General features: G+C 44.3%; 1 protein-coding gene across 1 annotated transcript; it reads left to right on the top strand.

Annotated features, from left to right (window-relative positions):
- The first annotated feature begins 17,493 nt into the window (after positions 1 to 17,493).
- On the top strand, positions 17,494 to 25,221 carry LOC123056181 (disease resistance protein Pik-2-like). The gene is made up of 7 exons (XM_044479879.1): positions 17,494 to 17,594; positions 17,641 to 18,586; positions 23,357 to 23,620; positions 23,714 to 23,854; positions 24,722 to 24,865; positions 25,019 to 25,130; positions 25,184 to 25,221. The coding sequence occupies exons 1-7, from the start codon at positions 17,494 to 17,496 to the stop codon at positions 25,219 to 25,221; spliced, it is 1,746 nt and encodes a 581-aa protein (XP_044335814.1).
- The last annotated feature ends 2,165 nt before the right edge of the window (positions 25,222 to 27,386 follow it).

Below are 27,386 nucleotides of genomic sequence, written 5' to 3'. Positions count from 1 at the left end.
CCAAGATATTGAAGGAGTATTCCGTCGTGCCTTTTGGACGTTTGGCCCATGCATTGCAGCTTTTGAGCATTGTCGACCGGTTCTGTCTATAGATGGGACATTCTTGACAGGGAAATACAAGGGCACACTCATGATAGCAATGGCACATGATGCTAACGATCAGGTGTTGCCTGTGGCATTTGCCTTGGTCTCCGTGGAGAACCAAGACAACTGGGAATGGTTCATGAGACTTGTTAGGAGCACGGTCATTCCTCCAAATAGGGAGGTATGCATCATATCCGATCGGCACCAAGGCATATTGAAGACCGTGGATATTCATATTCCAGGGCATGCGAGGCTTCACCACCGATGGTGTATGAGGCACTTCGTTGCAAACTTTTACAGAACTTGCAAAAACAAGGATCTTTGCAAGGATCTTAACTCCGCATTGTTGGGAATCGTAGCATAATTTTAAAATTTTCCTACGCTCACCAAGATGCATCTATGCAGTATACTAGCAACGAGGGGAAAGGAGTGCATCTAGATACCCTTGTAGATCGCGAGCGGAAGCGTTCCAATGAACGTGGATGACGGAGTCGTACTCGCCGTGATCCAAATCACCGATGACCGAGTGCCGAACGGACGGCACCTCCGCGTTCAACACACGTACGGTGCAGCGACGTCTCCTCCTTCTTGATCCAGCAAGGGGGAAGGAGAGGTTGATGGAGATCCAGCAGCACGACGGCGTGGTGGTGGATGTAGCGGGTCTCGGCAGGGCTTCGCCGAGCTTCTGCGAGAGGGAGAGGTGTAGCAGGGGAGGAGGGAGGCGCCCAAGGCTGTGATCTTGCTGCCCTCCCTCCCCCCCCCCTTTATATAGGCCCTTGGGAGGGGGGGCGCCGGCCAAACCCCATCTAGGGTGGGGGCGGCGGCCAAGGGGGTGCCTTGCCCCCCAAGGCAAGTGGGAAGCCCCCCCCCCACCCTAGGGTTTCCAACCCTAGGCGCAGGGGGGAGGCCCATGGGGGGCGCCCAGCCCACTAGGGGCTGGTTCCCTTCTCACTTCAGCCCACGGGGCCCTCCGGGATAGGTGGCCCCACCCGGTGGACCCCCGGGACCCTTCCGGTGGTCCCGGTACAATACCGGTAACCCCCGAAACTTTCCCGGTGGCCGAAACTTGACTTCCTATATATAATTCTTTACCTCCGGACCATTCCGGAACTCCTCGTGACGTCCGGGATCTCATACGGGACTCCGAACAACTTTCGGGTTTCCGCATACTCATATCTCTACAACCCTAGCGTCATCGAACCTTAAGTGTGTAGACCCTACGGGTTCGGGAGACATGCATACATGACCGAGACGCCTCTCCGGTCAATAACCAACAGCGGGATCTGGATACCCATGTTGGCTCCCACATGTTCCACGATGATCTCATCGGATGAACCACGATGTCGAGGATTCAATCAATCCCGTATACAATTCCCTTTGTTAATCGGTATGTTACTTGCCCGAGATTCGATCGTCGGTATCCTAATACCTTGTTCAATCTCGTTACCGGCAAGTCTCTTTACTCGTACCGCAATGCATGATCCCGTGACTAACGCCTTAGTCACATTGAGCTCATTATGATGATGCATTACCGAGTGGGCCCAGAGATACCTCTCCGTCACACGGAGTGACAAATCCCAGTCTCGATCCGTGCCAACTCAACAGACACTTTCGGAGATACCCGTAGTGCACCTTTATAGTCACCCAGTTACGTTGTGACGTTTGGCACACCCAAAGCACTCCTACGGTATCCGGGAGTTGCACGATCTCATGGTCTAAGGAAAAGATACTTGACATTGGAAAAGCTCTAGCAAACGAAACTACACGATCTTTTATGCATGCTTAGGATTGGGTCTTGTCTGTCACATCATTCTCCTAATGATGTGATCCCGTTATCAATGACATCCAATGTCCATAGTCAGGAAACCATGACTATCTGTTGATCAACGAGCTAGTCAACTAGAGGCTTACTAGGGACACGTTGTGGTCTATGCATTCACACATGTATTACGATTTCCGGACAATACAATCATAGCATGAACAATAGACGATTATCATGAACAAAGAAATATAATAATAACCATTTATTATTGCCTCTAGGGCATATTTCCAACACGCATGTGTTGCCTTCTCCGTTAAGTCATTCACGACACGGTTGAACAAAATCTATGAGAAGGCAAATGAAGGTGGGAAAGATTTCTTAGAAAGGAATATTGATGAGAGACACAAGTGGTCACGGGCATGTGACAAGGAGGCATGAGATATGGTGACATGACAAGCAATCTTGTTGAGTGCTTCAACTTTGTCTTGAAGGGTGCCCGTCAGTTGCCGGTGACGGCAATAGCGGAATATACCTTTTACAAGCTAAATGAGTATTTTTTTTAAGCACTCCGATGAAATCGACAAGTTGATTGCTGATAGTGAGAAGCCTCCCAATGAAATTTATCCGAAGAAGGTTGCCGAGTGGCTGGAGTTTTAGAGAGACAAGTCAGCCATCCAGCGAGTCACTTGTTTCGATAATGTAGAAATGAAATACCAAGTGGATGAGCCAGGTGGGACAACTAGAGATGGACAATCATATGGTGGTCCCTCATTTAAGGTGGCTCTTAGGACAAGACATTGCACTTGTGAGCGGCCTAGTAAGTACCACTGTCCATGCTCACACATGATGTCGGCGGCCCGCATCAGGAATGTGGATATCTCTGATGGAGTAGTTGTGAGGTTGCATGAATTCAACTTGCAAACTCATAAGTTAACATGGGCGTCTAGATTTCACCCTTTTCTGGACGCATCGCAGTGGCCAGAGTATCACGGTCCTAACATTAGGCCCGATCCGGAGATGATGGTACAACCCAAGGGTAGAAGGAGAACAAAGCGATACAGGAATGATATGGATGACCTCATGAGCACCAGAGAGTTTGGTAGTGGACATTTCATGGAGCCACATGATAGGAACCAATGCGGTGGTTGCAATGAAACGACACACAACAAAAGGACTTGCAAAAAAACAAAACTTCAAAAGGGCACAATGCTTCTTCAAGTGGTGGCCAAGGTTCCGGTGATGGCCTTGGTGGTGGCCGAGGTTCCGGTGGTGGCCTTGGTGGTGGCCGAGGTTCCAGTGATGGACTTGGTGGTGGCCGAGGTTCCCGTGATGGCCTTGGTGGTGGCCGAGGTTCCGGTGGTGGCCTTGGTGGTGGCCGAGGTTTCGGTGATGGACTCGGTGGTGGCCGAGGTTCCGGTGGTGGACTTGGTGGTGGCCGAGGTTCCGGTGGTGGCCTTGGTGGTGGCCGAGGTTCCGGTGGTGGCCGAGGATCCAGGGGTGGTCGTGGTCCAGGACGAGTTATCGGTGATGGTGCTCGTGGTAGGGGTAGAGGTTCTGGTGGTGGTAGAGGAGGTTTCATGGGTAGAGGCCGTGGTAATGCTAGAGGAATGTTTGGATACCTAGATGGACCATTTCCGTACGTGGCTACATTTCATAATTATTTTCATGTCTCCCAATATTATTTTCATGTTGTTTTTGTCCTTACTAACTAATGTCTTGCAATTTTTCATAGATATGGCGGCTTCTCAACCCAACAAGGCAACAATGAAGGGGCTTGAGGATGGCGAAGGTGAGATGGCGGGGTGGTGGGAGAAGGCTGCGAAGAAGCTGAGAGAGGAGGATGCAGCCGCACTAAAGAAGAAGAAGGAAGAGGAGCTTGAAGAGAAGAGGAAGGAAATAGTGAGAGCGTCAAATGAGTGTCACGCTAGGGAGCAAGCGTTGGTGAGGAAATGTGAGGAGGCACAAAAGAAGCGTCAAAAGGATTTTGAAGAAAAAACCATGAAGCTTTGGGCAATTGCAGCTGAAAAAAAGAGAGAGGGACAATCAGATATTCATGGAGAGGGTGGTTAAGGAGGCTCACCTCATAAGGAAAAGGGAGGAGGAGGAAGAAGAAGAAGAGAGGAAGAAGAAGAAGGGAAAGGAGCCTTGCTCTACACAATAGAGCAATGATGTGAAATGTGCCATGCTTTGGACCTTTGTGTGCATTTCATCTAGAACCTTGTTGTTGCCTAGACTCCTTTATGTGGTGAGCTATGTGTACTCTAAATTGCTTTGGACTCCTCTATGTGTACTCCTTTATGTGGTGAACTATGTGATGTCACAATTGCTTTGGACTCCTCTATGTGTACTCTTTTATGTGGTGAACTATGTGATGTCACAATTGCTCTGGACTCCTCTATGTGTATTACTTTATGTGGTGAACTATGTGTACCACCAAATTGCTTTGGAGTTTGTTTTTGACTTCCTGTTCTGACAGCAACGCCAAACCAGGTGGCGTTGTACTGCACTTTGGCAACGCTGATGACCCTGGCGTTCCTGACCTACATAGAAACGTTCAATTTGGCTTGGCGTTCCTTTAAGACAGAGGCTGCCTGTGGCTTCTCCACGAAACGTTGTGGTGTACGCTGGCAACGCCAACGGCCCTAGCGTTTCTGCCCTACATAGAAACGCCCCACGTGGCTTGGCGTTCCTTTAAGACAGAGGCTGCCTGTGGCTTCTCCACGAAACGTTGTGGTGTACGCTGGCAACGCGAACGGCCCTGGCGTTTCTGCCCTATATAGAAACGCCCCACGTGGCTTGGCGTTTCTTTAAGACAGAGGCTGCCTGGGACACGTACATGAAACGTTGCTGCTCACACCATAAACGCCAGACCTGATCGACGTTTCCAGGCCACATACAAACGCCAATGTCTTTGGCGTTTCTGACCTGTTATGCAGATCACAGCAAACCATGCTGCCCATTCCATCACAGGTAGCAAATGTACAGCAACAATTTTCACAATATAAATGCCAAGTACAGCAACAGTATAACAATGAGACATTTTTTGGCAACGAATTTAACATGATCCAGCTTACATAATAATTAACAAGTCTTGGTGACATAGAACTAATAAGTCCATTAGATATAGAACTAACAAGTTCGCTCCATCTGAAAAGCTAACTACATTTCTAGTTCACCAGATATAGAACTAACAAGCTCGCATCAGTCATCACTTCACTTCTTGCCTCTTTTCGCAGCCATCTTCCCCCTGTTGACGTAGCCCTCTGGAGTGCTCTGCCATCCAGGACGTCGGATGTTCCTTGAGATAACTCGGCGTGCTTCTTCAGAAGGCTGAGAAGGTTGAGTTGGCTGTGGCGCATCTTCCATCTGGGAAGCCCCAAGCTCCACATAGTCTGGATCCGCATCGTAGTCTGTCTCCTCGTCTTCATCTTCCTGTTCATCAATCCGTGCTCGGCTCAAGAAGCACCTCCTCGGCGAAGATGGACGAGCGGAAGAAGCACGTGCTTGGCTCGAAGATGGACGAGCGGAAGAAAGCACATCCATTCTATACTGAGCACGTGCACGCACATCCGTGGATGAACCGCCATGGCAAGAGAGTAAAGTGGCTAGTGTTCGGCAACGATTCACAACCTTCTGCAGAGGCAAAGACATTGACATGTAAATATGCAAAAATAGTTCACATGATATAAAATAAATGTTCATACTAAGAATGCCTCTAACCTGTGTAGAGTACTCCTAACGAGAACGTTTGTTTCTCTACCAGGTGCGCGGCCAAGCACCACATTACTATCATTGATACATCTCCATAGCTCCGTGCCCTGAATAAAACTGAAGTGACACACCACTCATGAAGAAATGACACATGTTCAAAAAAGAGACAAAAAGACATACCACTCGGTCATGCAGAGGGCCATAATCTAGGTGCGCTCCAATGGTCTCCCTAATAGAGTTGTTGAATGCACCATCAGCAGCCTCACTTGGCATTACTTCCAAGCAATCGGCACGAGTCCAAGCACCCTTAAGGATAACTCTGTACTCTTTGCGAAGCCACTCCAAATGCCTTAAATATGCCCCCTTGTCATTGTCAGGTGTGTGATCATCTTCAACTCGGGCATTCCTCTGAGCATTCCACATGTCCACCCACATAAGATGGTGATCCTCCCAATTAATGACATTCTTGTTGTGTTGCCGGCTCGTCCTACAAAGCATGAGAAGTATCGGTATCAATTTCATTTTTCCGTGGTTACACATTGATCAACATATGGTACAAAAACTCTCACCTATGTAGCACCACACTTGTCTCAACATACTCCGGCAGGGTGCATTGTTGTACTCCAAATTGCTTCGAAACACGATGTGGAAGATGCCACTCCACCGCAAAAAAGCATATCATGGGGCAACGCACACGCCAAAGATGTTGGTCACGAAAGCACATATTGCTCAAAGGGAACTGCCTAAGTACCATGTACAGCCTCCAATTAACATACATCACAACATGTCACTAGCTCATGCACACAAAAAAATCTGTAATGATAGCAGGGCATTTGATAATTACCTGGTTGTAAATAAGCATGCCAAGCTCACTTATGTATGCCTTGTACCACCCCATGGCTGCGATACTCGACACTTGGACATTAGCCCACGTGTATGCGATAGTGGGATACCGCACTTTATCCCCGTCAAAAGTGTTGGGGAACGTAGTAATTTCAAAAAAAATTCCTACGCACACGCAAGATCATGGTGATGCATAGCAACGAGAGGGGAGAGTGTTGTCCACGTACCCTCGTAGACCGACAGCGGAAGCGTTATCACAACGCGGTTGATGTAGTCGTACGTCTTCACGATCCGACCGATCAAGTACCGAACGCACGGCACCTCCGAGTTCTACACACGTTAAGCTCGATGACGTCCCTCGAACTCCGATCCAGCCGAGTGTTGAGGGAGAGTTTCGTCAGCACGACGGCGTGGTGACGATGATGATGTTCTACCGACGCAGGGCTTCACCTAAGCTCCGCAATGATATTATCGAGGTGTAATTTGGTGGAGGGGGGCACCGCACACGGCTAAAAGATCTCAAGGATCAATTGTTGTGTCTCTGGGGTGCCCCCTGCCCCCGTATATAAAGGAGCAAGGGAGGAGGAGGCCGGCCCTAGGAGGGGGCGCACCAAGTGTGGAGTCCTACTAGGACTCCCTAGTCCTAGTAGGATTCCACCTCCCATATGGAATAGGAAAAGAGGAAGGGAAAAAGAGAAGGAAGGAAGGGGGCGCCCCCCTTCCCTAGTCCAATTCGGACCAGACCAAGGGGAGGGGTGCGGCCACCCTTGAGGCCCTTTTTCTTCTTTCCCGTATGGCCCAATAAGGCCCAATACGTATTCCCGTAACTCTCCGGTACTCCGAAAAATACCCGAATCACTCGGAACCTTTCCGAAGTCCGAATATAGTCGTCCAATATATCGATCTTTACGTCTCGACCATTTCGAGACTCCTCGTCATGTCCCCGATCTCATCCGGGACTCCGAACTCCTTCGGTACATCAACATACATAAACTCATAATAAAACTGTCATCGTAACTTTAAGCGTGCGGACCCTACGGGTTCGAGAACTATGTAGACATGACCGAGACACGTCTCCGGTCAATAACCAATAGCGGGACCTGGATGCCCATATTGGCTCCCACATATTCTACGAAGATCTTTATCGGTCAGACCGCATAACAACATACGTTGTTCCCTTTGTCATCAGTATGTTACTTGCCCGAGATTCGATCGTCGGTATCTCGATACCTAGTTCAATCTCGTTACCGGCAAGTCTCTTTACTCGTTCCGTAACACATCATCCCGCAACTAACTTATTAGTCACAATGCTTGCAAGGCTTATAGTGATGTGCATTACCGAGTGGGCCCAGAGATACCTCTCCGACAATCGGAGTGACAAATCCTAATCTCGAAATACGCCAACCCAACAAGTACCTTTGGAGACACCTGTAGAGCACCTTTATAATCACCCATTTACGTTGTGACGTTTGGTAGCACACAAAGTGTTCCTCCGGTAAACGGGAGTTGCATAATCTCATAGTCAGAGGAACATGTATAAGTCATGAAGAAAGCAATAGCAACATACTAAACGATCGGGTGCTAAGCTAACGGAATGGGTCAAGTCAATCACGTCATTCTCCTAATGAGGTGATCTCGTTAATCAAATGACAACTTATGTCTATGGCTAGGAAACATAACCATCTTTGATTAACGAGCTAGTCAAGTAGAGGCATACTAGTGACACTCTGTTTGTCTATGTATTCACACATGTATTATGTTTCCGGTTAATACAATTCTAGCATGAATAATAAACATTTATCATGATATAAGGAAATAAATAATAACTTTATTATTGCCTCTAGGGCATATTTCCTTCAAGTCCCACTTGCACTAGAGTCAATAATCTAGTTCACATCGCCATGTGATTTAACATGAATAGTTCACATCACCATGTGATTAACACCCATGGTTCACATCGTCATGTGACCATCACCCAAAGGGTTTACTAGAGTCAGTAATCTAGTTCACATCGCTATGTGATTAACACCCAAAGAGTACTAAGGTGTGATCATGTTTTGCTTGTGAGATAATTTTAGTCAACGGGTCTGTCACATTCAGATCCGTAAGTATTTTGCAAATTTCTATGTCTACAATGCTCTGCATGGAGCTACTCTAGCTAATTGCTCCCACTTTCAATATGTATCTAGACCGAGACTTAGAGTCATCTAGATTAGTGTCAAAACTTGCATCGACGTAACCTTTTACGACGAGCCTTTTGTCACTTCCATAATCGAGAAACATATCCTTATTCCAGTAAGGATAATTTTGACCGCTGTCCAGTGATCTACTCCTAGATCACTATTGTACTCCCTTGCCAAAATCAGTGTAGGGTATACAATAGATCTGGTACACAGCATGGCATACTTTATAGAACCTATGGCCAAGGCATAGGGAATGACTTTCATTCTCTTTCTATCTTTTGCCGTGGTCGGGCTTTGAGTCTTTACTCAATTTCACACCTTGTAACACAGGCAAGAACTCTTTTCTTTGACTGTTCTATTTTGAACTACTTCAAAATCCTGTTAAGGTATGTACTCATTGAAAAACTTATCAAGCGTCTTCATCTATCTCTATAGATCTTGATGCTCAATATGTAAGCAGCTTCACCGAGGTCTATCTTTGAAAAACTCCTTTCAAACACTCCTTTATGCTTTGCAGAATAATTCTACATTATTTCCGATCAACAATATGTCATTCACATATACTTATCAGAAATGCTGTAGTGCTCCCACTCACTTTCTTGTAAATACAGGCTTCACCGCAAGTCTGTATACAACTATATACTTTGATCAACTTATCAAAGCGTATATTCCAACTCCGAGATGCTTGCACCAGTCCATTGATGGATCGCTGGAGCTTGCATATTTTGTTAGCACCTTTAGGATTGACAAAACCTTCTGGTTGTATCATATACAACTCTTCTTTAATAAATCCATCAAGGAAAGCAGTTTTGTTTATCCCTTTGCCAGATTTCATAAAATGCGGCAATTGCTAACATGATTCGGACAGACTTAAGCATAGATACGAGTGAGAAACTCTCATCGTAGTCAACATCTTGAACTTGTCGAAAACCTTTTCGCGAAAATTCTAGCTTTGTAGATAGTGATACTACTATCAGCGTCCGTCTTCATCTTGACAATCCATTTATTCTCAATTGCTTGCCGATCATCGGGCAAGTCAACCAAAGTCCACACTTTGTTCTCATACATGGATCTCATCTCAGATTTCATGGCCTCAAGCCATTTTGCGGAATCTGGGCTCACCATCGCTTCTTCATAGTTCGTAGGTTCGTCATGGTCTAGTAACATAACCTCCGGAACAGGATTACCGTACCACTCTGGTGCGGATCTTACTCTGGTTTACCTACGAGGTTTGGTAGTAACTTGATCTGAAGTTACATGATCATCATCATTAACTTCCTCACTAATTGGTGTAGAAGTCACAGGAACAGATTTATGTGATCCAATAAGGGAGCAGGTACAGTTACCTCATCAAGTTCTACTTTCCTCCCACTCACATCTTTCGAGAGAAACTCCTTCTCTAGAAAGGATCCATACTTAGCAACGAATGTCTTGCCTTCGGATATGTGATAGAAGGTGTACCCAACTGTCTCCTTTGGGTATCCTATGAAGACACATTTCTCCGATTTGGGTTTGAGCTTATCAGGAAGAAATTTTTTCACATAAGCATCGCAACCCCAAAATTTTAAGAAACGACAACTTTGGTTTCTTGCCAAACCACAGTTCATAAGGCGTCGTCTCAACGGATTTTGATGGTGCCCTATTTAACGTGAATGTAGCTGTCTCTAATGCATAACCCAAAACGATAGTGGTAAATTGGTAAGAGAAATCATAGATTGCACTATATCCAATAAAGTACGGTTATGACGTTCGGACACACCATTACACTGTGGTGTTCCAGGTGGTGTGAGTAGTGAAACTATTTCACATTGTTTTAACTGAAGGCCAAACTCGTAACTCAAATATTTTACCTCTGCAATCATATCGTAGAAACTTTTATTTTCTTGTTACGATGATTCTCCACTTCACTCTGAAATTCTTTGAACTTTTCAAATGTTTCAGACTTTGTGTTTCATCAAGTAGATATACCCATATCTGCTCAAATCATCTGTGAAGGTCAGAAAATAATGATACCTGCTACGAGCCTCAATATTCATCGGACCACATACATCTGTATGTATGATTTCCAACAAATCTTTTGCTCTCTCCATAGTTCCGGAGAACGGCGTTTTAATCATCTTGCCCATGAGGCACGGTTCGCAAGCATCAAGTGATTCATAATCAAGTGATTCCAAAATCCCATCAGTATGGAGTTTCTTCATGCGCTTTACACCAATATGACCTAAACGGCAGTACCACAAATAAGTTGCACTATCATTATTAACTTTGCATCTTTTGGCTTCAATATTATGAATATGTGTATCACTACGATCGAGATCCAACAAACCATTTTCGTTGGTGTGTATGACCATAAAGGTTTTATTCATGTAAACAGAACAACAATTGTTCTCTAACTTAAATGAATAACCGTATTGCAATAAACATGATCAGATCATATTCATGCTCAACGCAAACACCAAATAACACTTATTTAGTTTCAACACTAATCCCAAAAGTACAGGGAGTGTGCGATGATGATCATATCAATCTTGGAACTACTTCCAACACACATCGTCACCTCGCCTTTTACTAGTCTCTGTTTATTCTGCAACTCCCGTTTTCGAGTTACTACTCTTTAGCAACTGAACCAATATCAATTACCGAGGGGTTGCTATAAACACTAGTAAAGTACACATCAATAATTTGTATATCAAATATACCTTTGTTCACTTTTACTAGTCTCTGTTTATTCTGCAACTCCCGTTTCGAGTTACTACTCTTAGCAACTGAACCAGTATCAATTACCGAGGGATTGCTATAAACACTAGTAAAGTACACATCAATAATCTGTATATCAAATATACCTTTGTTCACTTTGCCATCCTTCTTATCCACCAAATAGTTGGGGTAGTTCCGCTTCCAGTGACCAGTCCCTTTGCAGTAGAAGCACTTAGTCTCAGGCTTAGGACTAGACTTAGGCTTCTTCACTTGAGCAGCAACTTGCTTGCCGTTCTTTTTGAAGTTCCCCTTTTTCCTTTTGCCCTTTTCTTGAAACTAGCGGTCTCGTCAACCATCAACACTTGAAGTGGTCTCGTCAACCATCAACACTTGATGTTTTTCTTGATTTCTACCTTCGTCGATTTCAGCATCACGAAGAGCTCGGGAATTACTTTCGTCATCCCTTGCATACCATAGTTCATCACGAAGTTCTACTAACTTGGTGATGGTGACTAGAGAATTCTGTCAATCACTATTTTATCTGGAAGATAAGCTCCCACTTGATTCAAACGATTGTAGTACCCAGACAATCTGAGCACATGCTCACTAGTTGAGCGATTCTCCTCCATCTTTTTGCTATAGAACTTGTTGGAGATTTCATATCTCTCAACTCGGGTATTTGCTTGAAATATTAACTTCAACTCCTGGAACATCTCATATGGTCCATGACGTTCAAAACGTCTTTGAAGTCCCGATTCTAAGCCGTTAAGCATGGTGCACTAAACTATCAAGTAGTCATCATATTGAGCTAGCCAAACGTTCATAACGTCTGCATCTGCTCCTGCAATAGGTCTGTCACCTAGCGGTGCATCAAGGACATAATTTTTCTGTGCAGCAATGAGGATAATCCTCAGGTCACGGATCCAATCCGCATCTTTGCTACTAACATCTTTCAACATAATTTTTCTCTAGGAACAAAAAATAAACACAGGGAAGCAACAACGCGAGCTATTGATCTACAACATAATTTGCAAAATACTATCAGGACTAAGTTCATGATAAATTTAAGTTCAATTAATCATATTACTTAAGAACTCCCACTTAGATAGACATCTCTCTAATCATCTAAGTGATTATGTGATCCAAAGCAACTAAACCATGTCCGATTAACACGTGAGATGCAGTAGTTTCAATGGTGAACATCACTATGTTGATCATATCTACTATATGATTCACGCTCGACCTTTCGGTCTCTGTGTTCCGAGGCCATATCTGTATATGCTAGGCTCGTCAAGTTTAACCTGAGTATTCCGCGTGTGCAACTGTTTTGCACCCGTTGTATTTGAACGTAGAGCCTATCACACCCGATTAACACATGGTGTCTCAGCACGAAGAACTTTTGCAACGGTGCATACTCAGGGAGAACACTTTTATCTTGAAATTTTAGTGAGAGATCATCTTATAATGCTACCGTCAATCAAAGCAAGATAAGATGCATGAAGGATTAACATCACATGCAATCAATATAAGTGATATGATATGGCCATCATCATCTTGTGCTTGTGATCTCCATCTCCGAAGCACCGTGCTTGTGATCTCCATCTCCGAAGCACCGTCATGATCACCATCGTCACCGGCGCGACACCTTGATCTCCATCGTAGCATCGTTGTCGTCTCGCCAACTTATTGCTTTTACGACTATCGCTACCGCTAGTGATAAAGTAAAACTATTACATGGCGATTGCATCTCATACAATAAAGCGACAAACATATGGCTCCTGCCAGTTGCCGATAACTCGGTTACAAAACATGATCATCTCATACAACACATTATATCACATCATGCCTTGACCATATCACATCACAACATGCCCTGCAAAAACAAGTTAGACGTCCTCTACTTTGTTGTTGCAAGTTTTACGTGGCTGCTACGGGCTTAGCAAGAACCGTTCTTACCTACGCATCAAAACCACAACGATAGTTTGTCAAGTTGGTGTTGTTTTAACCTTCGCAAGGACCGGGCGTAGCCACACTCGGTTCAACTAAAGTGAGAGAGACAGACACCCGCCAGTCACCTTTAAGTGACGAGTGCTCCGAACGGTGAAACCAGTCTCGCGTAAGTGTACGTGTAATGTCGGTCTGGGCCGCTTCATCTCACAATACCGCTGAACCAAAGTATGACATGCTGGTAAGCAGTATGACTTATATCGCCCACAACTCACTTGTGTTCTACTCGTGCATAGCATCAACGCATAAAACCAGGCTCGGATGCCACTGTTGGGGAACGTAGTAATTTCAAAAAATTTCCTACGCACACGCAAGATCATGGTGATGCATAGCAACGAGAGGGGAGAGTGTTGTCCACGTACCCTCGTAGACCGACAGCGGAAGCGTTATCACAACGCGGTTGATGTAGTCGTACGTCTTCACGATCCGACCGATCAAGTACCGAACGCACGGCACCTCCGAGTTCTACACACGTTCAGCTCGATGACGTCCCTCGAACTCCGATCCAGCTGAGTGTTGAGGGAGAGTTTCGTCAGCACGACGGCGTGGTGACGATGATGATGTTCTACCGACGCAGGGCTTCGCCTAAGCTCCGCAATGATATTATCGAGGTGTAATTTGGTGGAGGGGGGCACCGCACACGGCTAAAAGATCTCAAGGATCAATTGTTGTGTCTCTGGGTGCCCCCCTGCCCCCGTATATAAAGGAGCAAGGGAGGAGGAGGCCGGCCCTAGGAGGGGGCGCACCAAGTGTGGAGTCCTACTAGGACTCCCTAGTCCTAGTAGGATTCCACCTCCCATATGGAATAGGAAAAGAGGAAGGGAAAAAGAGAAGGAAGGAAGGGGGCGCCCCCCTTCCCTAGTCCAATTCGGACCAGACCAAGGGGAGGGGTGCGGCCACCCTTGAGGCCCTTTTTCTTCTTTCCCGTATGGCTCAATAAGGCCCAATACGTATTCCCGTAACTCTCCGGTACTCCGAAAAATACCCGAATCACTCGGAACCTTTCCGAAGTCCGAATATAGTCGTCCAATATATCGATCTTTACGTCTCGACCATTTCGAGACTCCTCGTCATGTCCCCGATCTCATCCGGGACTCCGAACTCCTTCGGTACATCAACATACATAAACTCATAATAAAACTGTCATCGTAACTTTAAGCATGCGGACCCTACGGGTTCAAGAACTATGTAGACATGACCGAGACACGTCTCCGGTCAATAACCAATAGCGGGACCTGGATGCCCATATTGGCTCTCACATATTCTACGAAGATCTTTATCGGTCAGACCGCATAACAACATACGTTGTTCCCTTTGTCATCAGTATGTTACTTGCCCGAGATTCGATCGTCGGTATCTCGATACCTAGTTCAATCTCGTTACTGGCAAGTCTATTTACTCGTTCCGTAACACATCATCCTGCAACTAACTTATTAGTCACAATGCTTGCAAGGCTTATAGTGATGTGCATTACCGAGTGGTCCCAGAGATACCTCTCCGACAATCGGAGTGACAAATCCTAATCTCGAAATACGCCAACCCAACAAGTACCTTTGGAGACACCTGTAGAGCACCTTTATAATCACCCATTTATGTTGTGACGTTTGGTAGCACACAAAGTGTTCCTCCGGTAAACGGGAGTTGCATAATCTCATAGTCAAAGGAACATGTATAAGTCATGAAGAAAGCAATAGCAACATACTAAACGATCGGGTGCTATGCTAACGGAATGGGTCAAGTCAATCACGTCATTCTCCTAATGAGGTGATCTCGTTAATCAAATGACAACTTATGTCTATGGCTAGGAAACATAACCATCTTTGATTAACGAGCTAGTCAAATAGAGGCATACTAGTGACACTCTGTTTGTCTATGTATTCACACATGTATTATGTTTCCGGTTAATACAATTCTAGCATGAATAATAAACATTTATCATGATATAAGGAAATAAATAATAACTTTATTATTGCCTCTAGGGCATATTTCCTTCAAAAAGGCCACTCCCAAGGTTCTTCCGGAGTAATGGTCAAGTTACGGCCCACAGGGATACGCTCCCACATCCAAATCTGTAGGGCCCAAACAAAACCACCAAGACAAGATTTCGGCTTACTCCTCATACATGCTCCGTCCAACTGCACATTTGTACACACATTAAACAATCACATACAAAAATCTCTTTCATATAATGAGAATGCATCAAACTAGCATTACCTGACGGTACAAGAAGGCTAGTGCCGCCGACCCCCAACTCCACTTAACATCCCAGTTATGAAGAGGGTCCAAGAACATCCACGAGGCTGTGTCTCCCGTGCCGTCAGGAAACACCACTTGGGTCAAAAGATTCCATAAGTAAGCCCTGGCGTACCTCTCCACAACAGCCGGACTGGCATTCTCTGGGCACTCGTAAAAATGTCCTTGTAGCCACGAGAACAGAACACCAGATGGCCACGATCCTTCTTTGTTTCATGAATCCACAGGGGAGGTTCAACACCAACCAAACCTGCAACCCTTTGTTGCCACCCCTCAGACTTCACCTTCCCGGTAAGAGCCCTGCCCTCGATCGGAAGACCGGAGATCATCGCAATATCCTCCAAAGTGACGGTCATCTCACCAAGAGCAAGGTGAAAAGAGTGCGTCTCCGGCCTCCAACGGTCCGTAAGGGTGGTAATGGCCGTCGAGTTCAGCCATGGTGGTGTGCCTTTAAAGGTGAGCACAAACTGGAGAAGATCCATTCTTCTAAAATAAGGCTCGTAGCGACGGTCATACTTCAGAGACTCACGTGGGTTGTGGCCTCTCAACCGAAGTACTGGAGGAACCTAGAAAAAACACACGCACAATTTATATACTTCTCTAAACTACTCACAATATGAGAATCAACAATGTAGATACATAATTACCTCCCCTCTTTCCACTAGCACAGCACGATGCTTCTCCTCGTAATAATCATCAAGACCGGGATATTTATCCGGCTCAAACATCCTACAAAATAAGGTCAATGGATTTGTAATGATATATGCTTAAAATTATGACCACATCATATACAAAATCGTGTGAGAACTACTACAAATTATCCCAAAAATACAAATCACGAACCACATTACCAACACCAATTCTTTCCAACCTATTTTATCCTAAAGAATCTATCACAACTAATTATTAACAAATAATAGGTTCAACCTAATCCAAAAAAATGGTCTCTCTCTAAATCCAATACTAAACAAGTTAACTAAGAATACTTCAACACAAGGAGTACATGTCTTCTTTCTAAACATAATGTAACCAAAATATTCATCAAACAAATAACTAATAACTCATCTTAGGGTTCCAACATGTTTGAAGAAATGCATCTACAATAGCCAATCTTGACTGAAAATAAATGGAGGATTGGGGAGAGAATACCTCAAGCAACTCGGGGATGCTCCGATCTACTCGTTTTGATGATCAAAATAGCAGATCTGGGGGAGATTTAGTGAAGAAGAGGGAGGGGGCGGACGCCAGTTCGTCCCTGGAAGAACTACCCAACCGGGGCTGCGAGTGGGCTGGGGTAGGCTCCCGCGGCCCGGCGCGAATTACTTAATCCAGTCCAGAAACGCCAGGGCCATTGGCGTTTCTCACGTGCCACGTCAGCGAAAACAGCGGGTTCGGACTGACTGTGGGCCACGGCAGAAACGCAAGCTACCACGGCGTTTCCGTGTTGGCCAGGAACGCTAGCTGCCTCGGCGTTTCGTGGTTGACCGGAAATGCCGCGGGCCCTGGCGTTTCTAAAAGGGTCAAATCGTGAAATACTTTCACGTCGGGTTCAGTTTGTGATTTCGTCCGCAACTGATGTCGATCCCCTTTACGGTCCCATCTCGTGGTTCCAAGTCGATGCACCAGCTCCAGCACCAGCACTAGCTACATCACGCCACAAACTTGTTTTTAAAACAAACTGCTAGTACCTCCCTGTTTAATTGTTTTCTTGCAGCCCTGGCTTCATTTCTTACCCGACCTCCAAGTCTCCTTTACAATAATAGCAAAATTTACCATCTCACAGCTCCTCTCCATCCTCTTCTTAATACCTTCTCAGTGTGCTGAGTTGATGCACAATACCCAGCAGCAACCACCATCCATCAGTTGCTAGGAACACCACAAACACAAAGCACACAAGGAGAGAGAGAGAGAGAGAGAGAGAGAGAGAGAGAGAGAGAGAGAGAGAGAGTATCAATGGCGGACTTTGCGCTTGGGTTAGCCAAGACGGCGGTGGAGGGAACCCTCAGCAAGGTCCAATCCGCGATCGATGAAGAGACCACGCTGAAGGCGGCGGCGCAGCAAGACCTGGTGTTCATCACTGGGGAATTCCAGATGATGCAGTCAGCAAGACCTGGTGTTCATCACTGGGGAATTCCAGATGATGCAGTCTTTCTTGAAAGTTGCTAGCAAGGAGCGTGCTGGGAATGAAGTAGTGAAAACATGGGTGCGGCAGCTCCGTGACCTGGCCTTCGATGTCGAAGACTGTGTCGAGTTCATTATCCACCTGGATAACGACTCGACCTGGAAATGGGTGTGGCGCATGGTGCCCTCCTGCATGGCACCACCTCGGACTCGGGACCTCGACGGCGCCGTCGTTGAGTTGAAGCAGCTCAAGGCGAGGGTCGAGGAGGTGAGCCAGAGGAACACTCGCTACAACCTCATAAGCGACTTCGGCTCCATTCCAGTCTCACAGTCACCGGCGGTGCAGCTGGGCACCACCGGCCCATCAACAATGGACATCCTGACGGAGCTATGGGAGGCCAATGGGAAGTACCACGGTTTTTGCAACCTCCAAAAGTTGATAACCAAGGAGGGCAATGACCTTCAAGTAATCTCTTTGTGGGGAAGGGCAGGATCTGATATCGAGGGGACGCAGATCATCAATAAGGCTTACTGTGACCCTGAAATCTGCCACATATTCAAAAGCCGTGCCTGGGTAAAGCTGATGCATCCATTTAGCCCTGACGAGTTCCTCAAGAACTTGCAGACTCGGTTACAAGCCTGCTCTCGGTCTTGCCAAACTGTCGATTTCAAGGGCAAAAATTCAGCAGATGATCCGATGAAGCAATTGACTGAGCAGAGATATCTGGTCATCCTTGAAGGAATACCTAGTGTTGCAGATTGGGAAATCATCAGAATGTACCTGCCAGACAATAACAATGGCAGCCGGATCGTTGTGTCCACTAAGAAGATAGGGGATGCCATTTTTCTCACGGGTGAGCCATACCGAGTATCAGTGCTCCGAGAGTTCACAGGTGGTCATTATCTTTTTGCATTTTATAAGAAGGTAACGCCCAAAGCCTAAGAAAACTTTAATTAGTACTCTCTGTTTTTATTTAGTTCGCATAGTATTAGCTTTGATCAAAGTCAAGCTTTGTAATGTTTGACAATGTTTATAAACAAAAATATTAACATATACAATGCCAAATCAATACCATTAGAGTTATTATCGAATGTAAGATCACATCATATAGATTTGTTATGGTAAATGTTTATATTGTTTTCTATAAGCTTGATCAAACTTTAGAAGTTTGACTTTAATCAACTCTAATATGCAGAGTAAATAAAAACGGATGGAGTAGTATGTACTTCCTCCTAAATTACCTCGGCCTTGAAAAAAAAATCACTTCATTTCATATCATAACATGTGGGAGTGAACATATTGATTCATGTGTTTGATTCTCTCCTATTCCTTTGGGAGGAAAGATGAAGGGGAAGGAGAGCGTTATGAAATTATTTGGAATACAATCTAACCAGTGACCAAAAATATTGTCAACACTTGTGGGTGGATAAAAATTACATGCTATTTAGATGATGGACCACGTAGAACGCGTAAACTTGCACCGAAAACCAAAGAAAAAAATAGCGTGCTACAAGATTTACCGTCACCCTTCTTCAAATACTATACAAGTTATAGCGTCATACATTTGAAAATAACGTTTTGCATAAAGTTGTCAAATATATCACAAAATTGGTGCCGACGGCATGGTTGACATCGGCACTATCTTGCTGGAGTTGGAGGTATGGCTCACGAACTGCCGCCACCTTCGCTCACGAGTCAGAATGCCCCCATTGTTGCTGCCCTCAGTCACACGCTCGTGGGAAATTGGTGACGAGTTGGCTAGGTTAGGTTGTATGTGTTCCGTTTGCGTCTAAGAGAGAGTGACAGTGAGTTGGGTCGATGCGATGTGGCGAAGCCTATTGCTTGTTGTGTGGTACACGTTAAATGTTGCAACGCTATTTCGTTGAGCGTCAAAAATATCTTGCTATACTGCAAACAGCACCGCGGAAAGAAAATTAGCTAAAATGTAACGTGACCCCTCCAGATATGCTATAGCGACGCATAATGTTGAAATAGCGCGCTACTTTTTTCGTTGTAAAAACAGAGGTGTTTGATTGTCTCGCTGTGAGTACAAAAGCCACACTTCTTACTTCCTTCAAAATTATAACGGGCGAAGTTGTCTTTGTTAGCACAACTCCCCTACGAAAATACTACATGAAGATTATAACTTTTGGTGGAATCTTTGTCTTCTAAGTTTTCTTGTATTATCCACTAGGACCTTAGAATGCGTTAGTGCATGATACATAAAGTCAACTGTGAAGAACCTATATCTAGTAAGGTTCGAGCGAAACACATCAGGTTCTAGCGATAGGTTAATCGTATCAAGTGGGGATAAATGATTTTGCCATGACATAAGATGGGGGCCAATCAAATCTCGCCTAAAAATATATTTACCATAAGGCATATGTGCAAGAGTATCATTCTTACTGCAAACAATGCAGTACAAAGCTGCAGAGTGTGGCATTGCCTAGACACATGTCCCCTGATAAACGAATTTCTAACCCATCTTTTATCACGAAGGATCCAATGGGGGAAATATTTTTCTTTTCCACCATTAGACCAACCCAAAAGTGTGAGTCATCGGGTTTCCAATAGGCCCGAGACACAACTTTTTAGCCTGGATGCATATTATGTAGTAAGGTTTTTCAGAGGCTATCCTCACTAAGTTGAACAACCATTTACTAAGTAAGGCATTATTCTTGACCTGCAGATCATCAATTCATGCCAATGCAACTTTGGTTTTTCGGACTATAAACTACGCTCCATTTGGGTTGTTTGTATTTTTTTTCTATTCGTTGTCTCCCTACCAAAAGAATCTAGATCTAAAATTATCCAGCCTTTGCAAGGCCCATTTTGGGAGTTGAAAAAAGCAAATAGAGAATCATATTTGTGACAACATAATTGATCAAGACTAGTCGTCCTTAGCAAAGGGCAACTTGCCTTTACTCGAATGGAACTAATACAACTAGACTTAGACATCCAAGCCGACTAAATCTGGCTAGCTTGCATCACTTGGACAATTGGCCTACACTGATACATCTTAGTATGCTATATATATATATATATATATATATATATATATATATATATATATATATATATATATATATATATATATATATATATATATATATATATATATATATATATATATATATAGTCTCGTCAACATCGTCGTCACAGCGCCCCACTTCTTAATGGTGTCATCGGTAGAAACTTGTCGGGAACATCCTGTATTAACTTTTTCCCGATGGTGATGTCTTCCATCTTTGGTCTAAAAGCTTGCATCTGATTGATCATGGCGGTTAGATTTGACATGAATTTGTTGACCCATCCAAATTCTTTCATGTTTATCCTACCAACTCTCTTTAAAGCTTGTGTAGGCGCTTTCTTGACATGATCATATCTGGTGTGAATCTCCCCACGATTGTTACGAGCTTCATATTGGCATCTATTTCTCCAATATGGTCATAAAAACGGCATCTGTCCTATGTTGGGCTATAGCCGAGAAAACGTCTTTGTATTATGCCTCACCGACCGTCTTTTCACCATCCACCGGTCCCCAAAGTCCATGTGCATGCATGAAGATCTCCATCTTCATGTCTGATGCCCCATATTACCTCCTTCGCGCATGGGGTACTGGCCTGTCACAGTAGTGCTTGTTGCCTTCAGAGTCAACATGGCCCTCTTCTTCCATTTTTCTTGCTCCATTACATAAACTTGACAATGATGAAGAATACCCTGACTTCAGGGTGACGTAACTTAACAGCGAAGACTCCACACCTTACTTTTGATACCAGAAGCACCAGGATCAGAAGGCACACAAACGAACTAAAACTACTCAGTGGCATGTATAGTGCTTCATGTTCTCATATTATTACTTTTTGTAATTTTTCTGTTACAACCGATAAATTATGGTGCTTATGTACATCCAGACAGGACTACGAAAGCTGACTCATAGGCACACCCGAAGAAAAAAATGGTATACTTTTTTCCCCAAAAAGGTGTTGTTGTGCCCGAGCCTCTCCTCTTAGCAATGTCATTGACTCACACAGAGATACGTGCAAGACACTGACAGACCACAGTGCACTTGCAAGATGCATCATTTCAAATTGGCTATTTTCTTTTTGTAAAACTGTCAAAACTAATACTCCCTCCAATCCATTTAATTGTCACTGATTTAATACAAACATTGTACTAAATCTGTGACAGTTAATACGGATCCAAGGGAGTATTTAATTCTATCTAATTCCTTCACACCTAGTACACCGAAGGATGTAGGCACAGGCCAATTGTAGACGACACTTTTTTTTTGCATTTGCTAATTGCAAGGTGCCTGGACTGTTTTCGCACGTCTGTCGATTTTATAGTGAGGCCGAAGGCGGGATCAACGCGAGGACTGACGAGCATTGACTACGGGGTGGCTGAAGAGGGACCTCGTCGGAGGTAGGGACGACACTGCAAGCGGTCGCAATCTTCTGCGTAGCAAGCAGAGGCGAGCAAGCAGGTTGATCGGTGCGAGTGCGGGTATTGCCAACGCCTGAACTGGTGGTCGGTCGGGCTCAGAGGGATGGCCTTCTACGGAGGCAAGCACATCGGCCGACGCAGGGGGGGTGCGAGATGTCGAGGCAATGTTCAGGAGCGTCTGCCAGCTGCGATGTGTGGAGGCCAGCAATATGGCGAGGGTTTGTGGGCTGATGCATGAGGAAGAAGGTGAACAATGCTCAGCTTTAGGAGAAATAAGCGATGGAAGCCATTGGATGCGGATCTAATGGACATGAAACAAAGTGAGTGATACGAATCATTTTTTGAGACACCTGGTGTTGATGCCCTACCTTTTATTGGCGAGGATGTAGCCGACATTTATCATAGATCATGTTACTGTAGACCTCTTTCACTCTCTTTCTCTCTCCTAAACTTGCATGCTCTTCCTCTCTCTTAGAGCATGCATGGTTGATGGTATAACCAACTGCTAGCTATATGATGTTGCCATGTCATATATAGTCATCACTTATAGTTACTCATACAATAAGGTTAGCTATACGATACTACATATGACCTAGCGGTGTGAGCATCATACAACAAGGCCAGCACTTAATGGTATAGCCAACTTATGTTGCTCTTTCCTCTTTTAATTGTGTGTCACCTCAGCAAAAATGTCTAGTTGGCGTGCATGATAGTACATATGATACTCTCTTGTGACCAGCCTAATGTATACGATACCACCATGCATCATAGTGCATAGTGTCATAGATTAGTACTATATTAGATGCCCCAATTTAGTGCCATGCAAAACCCATAGTAGTATAACATTTATTATAATATGGTATCATAATATGATACTCAACACTCTATTTCTTGATTTATTCTATGTAACTATATCGAAATTGTCTAGTTGGAGTAGTACCTCCATCCGTATTTATTAGGCCCCCTAGTATTTTGAGCCAAACTTTGACCATTCATATGACTAATAAAACATAAAACAAATATTACAAAAAGTACACTGCTGGAGTATAATTTTTGTACATATAATTTATATTTTATTAGTTAAATTTATTGGTCTTAGCCTAAAATGAGAGGGGGCCTAATAAACCTAGATCAAGGTAGTGCTAGTTATCATACTCACACCACGGATAGTCTGAGAGGTCTAACAATTCTCATTATTACGTGCTGGGATAGTCTGAGAGTTCTAACAATTCTCATTATTATGTGCAGGGTTCAGGGCGTCGAAATGTTATGGGCGACCTTATTCGCATATCAAGATGTGCTGGTGTCGTCTCTGTTTGGGGGACTGGTGATAACAAATCAACTCTCGTCAAAAAAATTCGGGATGACTACCGTAACAGAGAATGTATAATTGACGGATGGGTCGATGTGGCACATCCATTCATTTTGAAGGACTTCTACAAGAGCTTGTTGCAGTCGATCCATACGGATGGTATTGAATCTGCCCATGGATATCCTCAAGATATAAGTGATGTAATGCTTGAACAAATCGAGGGATATATGGAGCCATGTTTATATTGGGTGCTTTGTAATCGAGACTGTCTGGTCGTTATTAACGGCCTGCAGTCCCCGAAGGATTGGCAGGCAATTAAAAGTGCATTTGCATTGGGTATTGAAAGTTATATAATTGTCATAACGAACGATGAAAGCGTGGCCACAAGTTGTGTAGACCATGAATATCGTGCCCTTCATCCATCCATGCAACAGGTATGCCTACTTCAATGGGCTTAATTATACTCTACTTTGTGCATGTAGTCTGCCAGTCAGTTTAACTTTCGTGCCTATTTTTATTTATAAATCACGTCTCGGCGAGTGTTTGATGTTGTTATTTTCACGGCTCTATGCCTTATATCATCAACTTAAACAGCTTTGGTGTACCATCCGAGAAGTTTGTGTTGCCTATTCTTGAATGCTCGATATCTCACTATTATATGTCGCGCTATAGTATTATTATATATATGTATATACTGCCTAAATTATCAATACAAATATATACTACTCACTCCGATCCAAAATAAGTGAAGTTCCGTGGTTTTAGTACGACAATTATTTTGGATCTGCGGGAGTATTATATATCTATTTAACATCAATGCATCATATTTTTACGGGCGGTAAATTATTTTTACATTAGAAGTCAAACAATAACGTAAGAAAATATATGTCAGCCTAAAAAATGTTACTCATGGTAAAATTAAGACCGTAAAAACATAGTATATAATATACATAAAAACGTAATTTTTGGGGTCTTATGACGACACTCGTAGTAAGCAATCCAAACATGATGAGAAAAAAGACTTATTGTTTGATTTTCTTGTGCCAAATTTAATGTAGTGAGTCAATATGAACAAAACTATTTGTATGCCAAACAAAAAATTCAGTATAACGATCGAAAGAATAGCTGGGTGCAAAATAATTTATTCTGCGTCATGGTGATGAATACATATACGTATTGTTACACCCGTGTGTTTTGAACTTTACCTGAACTCTACGTAGTCCTCCTAATTGGTTATACAGATTTTGATGCTGGAGACAATAAATGTAACATCTCTATCTCTCTCTCCCTCTCTCATTCAGGCTTCTGACTACAATGGATATGGAGATTACGAGAAGGTTTCTCGGAATATCTTTCTGTCCAACAGGGCGAAATATAATATAATGAGCCCGATGTCTCAAAACAAGGTGTCTGCTAAGATCGTAGATAGTACTGGGGTCACCTCGGTATGGGGCATTGCTGGTGTTGGGAAATCAACTCTTGTCGGAGATCGATGTGCACGTATGTCTCGACCTTATGGAAAGTTTGCTTGGGTTGATGTGCCAGATCCGTTTGATTTGGTGGAATTTTCCCGGCTCTTACTTCTGGATTTCCATCAGCGTAATCTTAAAGGCATGGAAGCTGCAGCAATTGGTATTATGGATGGTGAGGACCCAATTCAAGGATGCCGTGAAATCATGCGTCAAGACGGCTATATCGTCATTATTGACGGTCTGCGGTCCACATATCACTGGGACTTGATTGAAACTGTCTTTTTATCCCAGCCTACTACGGAGGCCAAAATAGTAGTCATCACAGCTGAAGAACGCATCGCCAAACATTGTGTCAAACAGCAAGTAGATCAAATGGTCAATGTCAAATGTGCAGAAGATCACGAGGCCTGTGAGATCTTCGAAAAGGTCCGTTTCATTAATTGCGCTGAATCATTGCCCTGCTCTATTTCAAGCAATTTTAGTTGAGTCATTTTACAGTGCATCCGGACGATATGGACCGTCCGTCGGAGCGAATTCGACGGTCCAGATCCGACGCAATACGCTGATGTCACGTGTATTATATCAGACCCCAGGGGCATTTTCGGGAGAAAAAATATTTCAAACTGATATGATTTTCCCTCCCAAATATTTCGAAGGTATTCTCGGTACGAATTTCAGGGCTATTTTCGGTTTGATTTTTATCCCGTTCGCTAGGGTTTATTCTTCGCCGCCGCTAGGGTTTTAATCCTCGCCGGCAGGATCTAGCCGCTCGTCGCGGCCCCTCCCTCCCTCGTCGCCGGCAGGATCTAGCCGCGCGTCGCGACCCCTCCCTCCCTCGTCGCCGGCAGGATCTAGCCGCGCGTCGCGGCCCCTCCCTTCCTCCACCTCAATTCCCTCGCGATCTCGCACCACCTTTTCAACGAACACTAGAGAAGGCCCACTGCCCTCCCCGCGGCGGCCGCCGGCGAAGAGTCGGCGCCATCCCACCTCCCAGTCCTCCATGCGGGTGGTTGTTTGCGTCCTCTACATATCATTGCTCAGCCATGGCTACAGCTTTGATCTGGCCATGCATCTCGTCCGATGGCAAGGTGGTTGGGTATGGATCATGTTCTGCGGGACTAGATGAAGTCGGCCGCCGGCCTCGACGGCCAGCCCCATTCGTCCAGCCCCGACTGCATGATCTATGAACGTTCAATCGTTGCATTCAACATGTATTCTTTCAATTTGGCTGATAGGTGAGATTTGGAGATCAATAGACACTAGTAGAAAAAGGGTCAAATCTGAGAAACATTAGTACCGGTTTGCATATGAGCTAGCACTAATGTGTCCATTAGTGCCGGCTCAAATGACTAGGCGGGAGGAGATCTTTAGTACCGGTTCATTGCGAATCTTTAGTACCGGTGCGTACCACGAACCGGTACTAAAGATGCTTGTTCCCGGCCAGCACCTTTAGTACCGGTTCGTGGCACGAACCGGTACTAAAGAAGTTGTGGCAGGGCTATTTTTAGTCCCACCTCGCTCCCCTAGCAAGATTTTGAACAACTTAAATATGTTACTTCTCAAACTATCACAAGCATTTGGTTTTCATTGAATTCTATGTGTAGGATCTGTGGCTGCAATAGGAGTCTTCGCCGGTTCTTAAATCGGTGGTAGATTCCTATTGACAATTTAGATTCTATACAAAAATATCATTGATGATCAATGTATTTTTATATGTACTTTTTTTGAGCCGGCATTATGCAGCATTCGAAGCGACGTCATCAATTTCCAACACGTTCTGACATCATTTGCTGTTTTTCAGTCACCAATTTGTTTAGATCAGAGCTAAATGACCATGAAAATGAAAATCACTACAAAACAAACTCTGAAAATGTTGAAGGTATCATCATTTCACCCGCATAGCATGTGCGAAAGAGTAGAGAGGGTCACGGCAAAAACTGGACGAACTTCGTGTACAAACTGAACAATCTCTTTCGGAGTATCAGGGTTTCGGACGAGAACTCATCAGTTACACGGGCACTTCATTTTTTTAACTTATTTGAACTCCAGACTTTTTTTGAGCCGGCATTATGCAGCATTCGAAGCGACGTCATCAATTTCCAACACGTTCTGACATCATTTGCTGTTTTTCAGTCACCGATTTGTTTAGATCAGAGCTAAATGACCATGAAAATGAAAATCACTACAAAAAAAACTCTGGAAATGTTGAAGGTATCATCATTTCACCCGCATAGCATGTGCGAAAGAGTAGAGAGGGTCACGGCAAAAACTGGACGAACTACGTGTACAAACTGGACAATCTCTTTCGGAGTATCAGGGTTTCGGACGAGAACTCATCAGTTACACGGGCACTTCATTTTTTTAACTTATTTGAACTCCAGACTTTTTTTGAGCTGGCATTACGCAGCATTCGAAGCGACGTCATCAATTTCCAACACGTTCTGACATCATTTGCTGTTTTTCAGTCATCGATTTGTTTAGATCAGAGCTAAAT

The sequence above is a fragment of the Triticum aestivum genome, chromosome 2D (genome assembly GCF_018294505.1).
Source record: "Triticum aestivum cultivar Chinese Spring chromosome 2D, IWGSC CS RefSeq v2.1, whole genome shotgun sequence".
In the NCBI taxonomy this organism is placed as follows: Eukaryota; Viridiplantae; Streptophyta; class Magnoliopsida; order Poales; family Poaceae; genus Triticum; species Triticum aestivum.
This window is presented reverse-complemented; position numbering and strand designations above follow the sequence as displayed.